General features: G+C 37.4%; 1 protein-coding gene across 1 annotated transcript; it reads right to left on the reverse strand.

Annotated features, from left to right (window-relative positions):
• Positions 1 to 3,237: 3,237 nt before the first annotated feature.
• On the reverse strand, positions 3,238 to 7,991 carry otx2a (orthodenticle homeobox 2a). The gene is made up of 4 exons (XM_084107004.1): positions 7,734 to 7,991; positions 5,989 to 6,106; positions 5,650 to 5,801; positions 3,238 to 4,335 (listed from the first exon to the last, which is right to left on the reverse strand). The coding sequence occupies exons 2-4, from the start codon at positions 6,083 to 6,085 to the stop codon at positions 3,604 to 3,606; spliced, it is 981 nt and encodes a 326-aa protein (XP_083963130.1). The 5' UTR covers positions 6,086 to 6,106; positions 7,734 to 7,991; the 3' UTR covers positions 3,238 to 3,603.
• Positions 7,992 to 8,216: the final 225 nt, after the last annotated feature.

Consider the following 8,216-nt stretch of genomic DNA (forward strand, 5'->3'; position numbering starts at 1 on the left):
CTTATTCATCGTCTGGTATCGTTTAAAGCCCTTTGAAGCTGCACTTAAACTGTCATTTGGACCTTCTACCGTTTGGGTCCCAATAGAATCCATTACATGGGGGGAAATCCTGGAATGTTTTCATCAAAAACCTTAATTTCTTTGCGACTGAAGAAAGAAAGACATGGACATCTTGGATGACATGGGGGTGAGTAAATTATCAGCAAAAGTTTTTTTGAAAGTGAACTTCTCCTTTAACAATGAACTCTGTTAGAGAGCACATGCTGTATGCTAATGTATGTTCAATAAAATACCTTATTCACCAGTTGAGTAATAAAAACGCCATCTCTGTGTCGCTTTTACATCATTTCAAATACCTCATTTCTCACCATCTCCGAAAAGCCAAGCCAATGTTGAATCTGGTTTTGTTCTTTTTGCCAGCAGACTTTCCTCTGTTAGGTGTTTTTTTTTTGCAAAACGGCTGATTCACCAGAGGTTTGAGATAGGGGGCTGTTTAAACTATACCGTTTTCAACTAAAAACGTAAAACTTTTTATACGTTTTGGGGGCCTGAAAACGCAAACTTTTGATAACGGGTTTCAAAGTGCAAGTTTTTGAAACAACAAAAAGGAAAATCTCTTGCACATGCGTATTATGTTTTCAAACTATAGTGTTTTATTTTACCCCTGGCATTGATTATGTATGTTCTTAGCAATAATAAAATAATAATAATAATAATACACTATAGTGTTTCATCGCCATCTAATGGCCTGGCAGCAGAATACAGCGTTTTTAGCCGTTTTCGCGGATACTTGTGCACGGGGACAATGGTGTCGTCTGTACGCGGGAAAAACTCAAAGCTAAGACTTCTCCATTTTAAGCATATCGTTGTCGTGTAAACATACCTGCTCCATGTAGCCTACCTGCTCCATGTCAACCTCTCCCACACCATTCGCGTGTCAAAGTAGCCGAGCAACTTTTATGCATATGACGAGACGTGCACTGGCAAGTGACTCATGTACGCAATTTCCCGCGAAAACCATCCCCTCAGGTGAAAAAATATAAACACTTATCCTCCTGAGACCCAGAAAAAAACTTTTTTGAATTTAGTATTTTTTCATGTCATCACATTGTTTAGAGCAAAAGTAACAAATGGTTAAAAAAAAAAAATATTTTATTTATATGTTATGCCGTGTCCTCTGCAGTGGACACCAGGACTCAGTTGTTTAAAAAATTAAATTACATGAAATTACATGTATAGGCAAAAACAATGGGATTTTTTTTATTCGTTCACCAATACATTTTTGGGCTTCAGGATTTTTAAAACCAAAATTTCAATAAAGATGATTCTCAACTATGTTATGAAAGATATAACGGAATGAATTGATACACCATTTTACTTTATGCAAAATGTGGGTAAAATGGCAATAAATGAATATTCCCATTCAATACAATGTATCTATAGACTGTATCTAATTTGCATATTAAGAGTTAGGTTAGGTTGGGGCAACATGTAATGAAAGAAGAAGTGTAATAATGGGAGTAATAACTGGCAACATTTTAATAATAATATCTAATATTTCACATATATGCTCTTGTACATGTAATAGGCTTGCCATTGTTATTCGGGGTAAAACAAAAACACGTTTTAGAAGGAGTGTTGATGTATTTAGTTATTTAAAATTTTGTTAATTTTGAACAAAAAGTTACATATACAGTATTTAAACTAATATCATGTTTCCATAAGTGTTACAGCATTCCACCAACGACAGCACTCTTTGTACTTGACTATCACACAGTTAAAGTCCATGTTTTTTATTTCTGTTTGGTCATCTTCCTCAAAAAATGTTACATGACACCCTATGTCATCTTAACTGCATATTGTTTCCCTAGGAAGTTCATTGTATACATTTTAAGATTTGATAAACAATTTCGTTACTGTTGGGTTACCACTTGATTTGCAACGCAAAATCTGGGTCCTAAAGTAAAACCTGTTTTAGGTCACATAATTATGAAGTGTCTAAATACCAGGATAAATGTACGGGAGATGGTGCTATGTGTTGAGAACAGGTGTTTGGATTACTTCGGTCCAGTTTTAACTACAACAGCATTCCTCAAACATGCTCAGAGATTAGTTGAGCTTGTTTGATGCAGATTTACCAAATCCCATGATGTTTGCGCCTCAGTAAGATGCCATGCAGCTTCAGCACAGCAGGATTCCACTGACCAAACAAGCAAACATTGCCATCCCGTTTATCTAGCCCTATTTACCCAGCTGCATCTCAGAGTCTTGAGCTAGCTGATAATTAAAATCGTGATTTGTTGTTTTTCTGTTGGATAAATAAATCTGCACATCGTTGCAAACCACTGATTGCCGGTCAGAACACCAATACGTGTTCATCAATGTGTTGATATGACTTAATTATTGTTTATACGACTTGAGAGCTTTTCTCTTGGATTGAATTTAAGCCACCCTTTTATTCCAGCCAGGACTAAACAAATCAAATTACGAGCAGTTCATCAACTAAGTGTTTAGTTATTAAACTGTGAAGATATTCTCAATTTATACACTTTTAGCTTTATAAAACGGAAACATTTCCACTTTGAAATTGCTGTAAAAGTTCCTACAACAACCTATAGTTAACAGGCTAATAATGAATCATATTACTTTGGTGGAAGAATTGGTGTTTTTATCATAATGCTGCCAACACCATTTTGAAAAGCAACAAACTATTTGAAGCCGTATGTTACAGTGATTTCAACATGGTAAAAATATGTTGTACACATGGCCTCGAGTGGCTTATTGTGTAATTACAAAAAGAATACAAAAAATTACTGGATAAACCACCTCTGAAACTATACACATATATTTATGACGGATAGACAGAACATAATTTGAATTATATATCTACAATGTCACCTAGAGTTATGTTTAGTATTTGGTGGAATGAATATTTAGATTTACCATGGTAATGGTAAAGTCTCTTATGGATTATAGCTTTTTAAATAATTATAACCTTTATTGTGGACCTTAGTCATCCTTGTATGTGACAGATTTTAAAGCATAACATTCTTTACTGAACAACTTTCTTTTTTGTCTGTTTTGAAATATTAAGTATTGAGAGAATCTTTTGCAAAGAAATATGCATAGAAATTAAGACCACCAGTTCTGTTACCTGAATACCTGATACTTGCACAATGCACAAAGCCAATGAAGCTTAAGTAAATAAGGAAATGAAAAACAATTTGTCTCAGTTTTAAGCTTATATTTATTAAATGAACATGAATGCAAATTAGTTTTTAACATCTCACATGAGGCTGCAAATCACCTTTTCCTCTGGAAAGAAAATCATATATAAAAATTATTATTGCCTTCATTGTTTCAAACACCACGTGTCTCATTCATTCAGTGCGTCATGCCGGGAGTGCCCTCGCTTCTTTCTCTGTCCGTTGAGGGTGTGGAAGAACCCGTCTCGATTTTAAAATGCACAAGAAACTTTGGTAACCCGTGTTCCTGCGGCTGGAAAAAGTTGGCACAAAAGTCTCAACTTCTTCCCAGTGGTGTCCGATGTGAGGAAGGGACGAAAACAAACGAGTAAACGTCAAGAAGCCACACCAGAAGCCCTTACAAAACCTGAAAACGCCAGGCGGCCTGGTCTTTGTAGTCTAAGCAGTCGGCCGCCGCGGAACTGAAGTTCAGTTTCCATGATGATGCCACGGCAGCCTGCTCTTTGTAATCTTTGTAATCCAGACAGTCTGAGGAGCTGAAAGGCAGCCCAGTGCCGCCGTACCCCTGGTGAGGGTGGCTCTGCCCGATGTGGTGATGCGGGGCGGTGCTCAGCTGTGTGTGATGGGCGTGCGGGTGATGGTGGGCGTGACCTGGCATGGGCGCCAAGTAGGATCCGCAGTCCATGCCTCCGAAATAAGAGGCGGCGTTCGAGGTCGGGTAGCCCTGGGCGTAGCTGGGAGCCTGGTTGTAGGGCATGGGATACGACGGCACTCCTGTGGAGCCCCCGGTGCCCGAGATGGCCCTCTGCATGCAGGACGCACTGGCCGGGGGGGAGATGTCGGGTAGCGAGGGGGGAGCAGGGAGAGGCGAGACCGGAGCGGGACTCCAGATGGACGAGACAGGTGTTGTTCCTGAGGACGAGCTGTTGATCAGAAGACCGGAGGGGTTTGAGCCTGAGGACGAAGAAGAGGACGATGAGGAGACGGCGGGAGGAGTGAAGTGGCCGCTGCTCTCTGACCCCGGGCTCTCACGGGACGGAGAGGGTTTCTTTTTCGCCGGACGGATCTTTGAATTGCCGCTGCTCTGCTGCTGCTGCCGACACTTCGCCCTTCTGTTCTTAAACCAAACCTGTCAACAAATACGTCACGGGATAATGATTGATATGCTTATGGATGGATTGGAAATGTGCAAATATTGTCAATGACATAAAATGATACGAAAATAACTGCACTGACACTTTCCGATTAGATCAAAATTTGAACTAACTTTGCAACATCGACACTTATTGAGTTGAACTGAATCAACATTGAACTGACTTGAGTTGAATAACGACACTATTGTCTTCTGCAAGCTGCTTTATGGCTGAATTGAACGTGTTTCATTATTGAAGAACTTTGCCAATTTGACACTATAATTGAACTTAACTGGAACAACATTGAACTAAACTGAGCTGAATAATGACACTTTCAGATGAGAACAAAATTTGAACGTCAGCACTGTTATTGAACTTAACTGAAACAATATTGCACTGAATTGAGTTGAATAACGACACTATTTTATAGCAGAATAAACTTGTTTTCTAATTGATGAACTGCAACATTGACACTGTTATTGTACTTAATTGAATCAATATTGAACTGAAGTGAGTTGAATAACGACACTATTGCTTCTGTAGAGCTGTTTTATAGCTGGATTGAATTTTTCATAATTTTTTTCATAATGATGAACTGAACTGAAACAACATTAAACTAAACCGAGCTGAATAATGACACTATTAGATGAGAACATTTTTTGAACTGAATCGACCCGAATAATGACACTAACTTTGTAACATCAACACAGTTAATGAACTGAATTGAACTTTTTTTATAAGATGAACTGTGCAACACTGACATTTTCGGAACTGAATCAGCATTGAACTAAACTGAGCTGAATAAAAGCACTATTGCCTTTGGCAGAGCTGCTTTACAGCTGGATTGAACTTGTTTCATAATTGATCAACTTTGCAGCATTGACACTGTTACTGAACTGAAACAACATTGAACTAAACTGAGCTGAAAAATTACTATTGGATGAGAACAAAAATTGAACTGAATTAAGCTAATGACACTCACTTTGAAACATTGACAATATTATTGAACTGAAATTAACTAATTTCACAATCGATGAACACTGCTTCACTGACACTGAACTGAAACAACATTAAAATAAGCTGAGTCTTCCATAGAGCTGCTTTAACTTGTTTTATAATTGATGAACTTTGCAACATTGACGCAGTTATTAAATTGAATCAACAAAATTGATGAATTTTACAATTCTAACACTTATTTTCCTGTTTATTAGCTACCTTGAAACAATCTGTATTGTATGCAGTGCTATATAAATAAATGTGACTTGACTTGAAATCTATCAGCATTAGGAAATTAGGACAACGACACCCACCTGCACTCTTGACTCAGGTAAATTGATTTTCAGGGCCACCTCCTCGCGCATGAAAATGTCTGGGTAGCGCGTCTTAGCGAACAGGTTCTCCAGTATGTCCAGCTGAGTGCGAGTGAACGTGGTTCTCTCTCTTCTCTGTTTACGAGGATTTGCTGCAATAAGGAAGACATCCAAAGTTACTAAATCAAGTCTGAAGAGTTACATACATATGTACTTTAAATTTCATTTGCCCAAAGTGTTATTGAATCATTGCCATGCACTGTACTGAGAAGTTATTATATGTTGCTTATTTGAATAAAGATTCTACTCTTTAAAAGTTTATCTTTCTGGGATGCTTACTCGGATATCCCACAGAGGGATGAAGGAGGTCCATGGTTGCCCCGCTGAGCCCCAGCCCGTTCATGGCATACGGGTTCTGTTTGAGGTATGACATCATTGTTGAGCTCCAGAGAGACAGCTGCAGCAAGAAACAATTATTATAAAATGAATAAAACAATAGAAAAATAAAAAAAGTGTTGTTTTTAACAAGAGGACTGACAAAGTGCAGCAAATTGCCTGTAATTTTTTATCATACATGCATCCTATCACACAGTGCAGCATAAATAAACAGCATTTGGATATACAGCCCCATTGTAAAAACATGTAAAACACATCAAACGCATGTCACGAGAGTGATCATCAGTCTGAATATGACTAATGTCTTGCCTTTAATGATCTCTTTTTTCACACTCGATTAATCAAGGGCTTCACACACACTAATTGGCCATTTGCATGTCATGCCCTATTAAGCGTTCCTGATGGACACAACGACGCGAAGCGTTTGATCTTTCCTTTTGTTGGCGGTACAATTATGAATTTACTTAATGGTCGTTTTAATCTAACAGCTAGTAACATATACATTTAAACGCTATGTAAATTAGATTTATATATAAAAAATAAATTATTTGCATTAATAATTTAACCATTTAGCTCCAGTATGGAATGACTGAACTCACTATATTGTTCTATCTATCTATCTATCTATCTATCTATCTATCTATCTATCTATATACACACACATACACACACACGGTAAAAAAAAAGAAAAGAAAGTTGCTGCCTACATTTTTAAGTACAATCAATTTGGGTTTTGTCATTTCAACTTAAATTTTAAATTGACTTAAAGACAAATGAGTTGAATCTTGTATAACTTATAAAAAAGAAAATTGCTTAACTATTTTTAACGAATATACTGAATTGGTTTTCTAAAATCTTCTGCATTGCCGAGAAACAGCAGCACTGAAGCGCTTGTTGCGGCTGTGGAGGAGTTTTCCGCTCGGGATAAACTCGAGACTTATGCGCATTTGGAATTATTTGGGAGGACCAAAATGTGTTTCGCTGCAATTGTTATGAGGCAATCGTACAAATGTATTAAGACAAAAGTTCTGTAAATGACATGTTGCGCTTTTTCTGGGTCGCTCATGCCTATGAATGGCCCCATTAATCCCACGCTGAGGACAGATAACATGGGCCTAAAGATTTCACAATCGAGCTTTAACTATATGTAAATGACCACCGAGTGTGCAAATTATTCTCCATAGCCATTTAGATTAGACCCAGAGGGGACTCCATTTGCAGAAGAAACCTTATCAACTAAATAAACGACACAAATTCTCATATTCTCCGTGCACACTGAATACTCAAAGTTTGTTAATTAAGACTGCAATTGCGCTAATATGTTCTGAAATAAACAGTAGCTAGGAAAATATATTTATATATCTATAGGCAAAATTATTTATTTGTATTAGGCCAAATTATTTTTCTTAAAACATCATTCAAATGTAGGCCCACTTACAATTGCTAAAACGCAATTTAATGAACCCACTAAAATTGAAAAATTAAGATTAATTGCTGACTATTATTATTATTATATTATTTATTGCACTTCTAAGTCGCCTTTAAAAACGAATAAAATCTGGTCGGAATGACTGAAACTTTTGTGACAAAATTATGTTGTTAAAAGGAATAATAGGCAACAATAACAATACAATCATCTACCTTTGCATTTAGATACTTAAAATATATTTAAAACATTTCTACTGTACCTTTTATTCTTGGTCTTCTGTGCTCTTTTCTTTGAGATCCACTGAAAATCCACAAAACCAAGAAACACTCTTTTTTTTCCTTCTTTTTTTTAAAGAGAAATCTGAACTCCAGCTGGTTGGAATTGTAAGAAAACGAATTAGCCGCCAACTTCAAAAGTTCCCAATATATTCACAAAGTCCGTTTGCACTGAGTCAGATGTGGCTCGTTGTATCCACGCGTAATATGAAGGTGATAGCCAATGCTGACGAATTGAGATTGATCACCTTCTTGATGGCCTGTCCGTCTATGAGCAAAAGACACCTGCGGACCCGCCCACCACAGCCAATCAGAAGTCTCGCTTGCCCTTACAGACGACTGCTCTAGCCAATCAGAACGAAGAAGTGCTCATTAACTCCTCCTTTCGATGTGACGACATATTAACCTGCCGTGTGAATGAGCGAGTCCCGAGAGAGTAAACTATTTGAATACACTTTTAATTCGAG

This window comes from Abramis brama (genome assembly GCF_963993115.1).
Source record: "Abramis brama genome assembly, chromosome: 2".
Taxonomy (NCBI): domain Eukaryota; kingdom Metazoa; phylum Chordata; class Actinopteri; order Cypriniformes; family Leuciscidae; genus Abramis; species Abramis brama.

Coding starts and splice junctions, on each gene's coding strand:
- otx2a (XM_084107004.1), bottom strand. CDS start 6,085: ATGATGTCATACCTCAAACAGAACCCGTATGCCATGAACGGGCTGGGG. Junction 5,802..5,988: donor TCCCTCTGTGGGATATCCGA/GTAAGCATCCCA, acceptor TCCTTATTGCAG/CAAATCCTCGTAAACAGAGA. Junction 4,336..5,649: donor TACCTGAGTCAAGAGTGCAG/GTGGGTGTCGTT, acceptor ATTTGTTGACAG/GTTTGGTTTAAGAACAGAAG.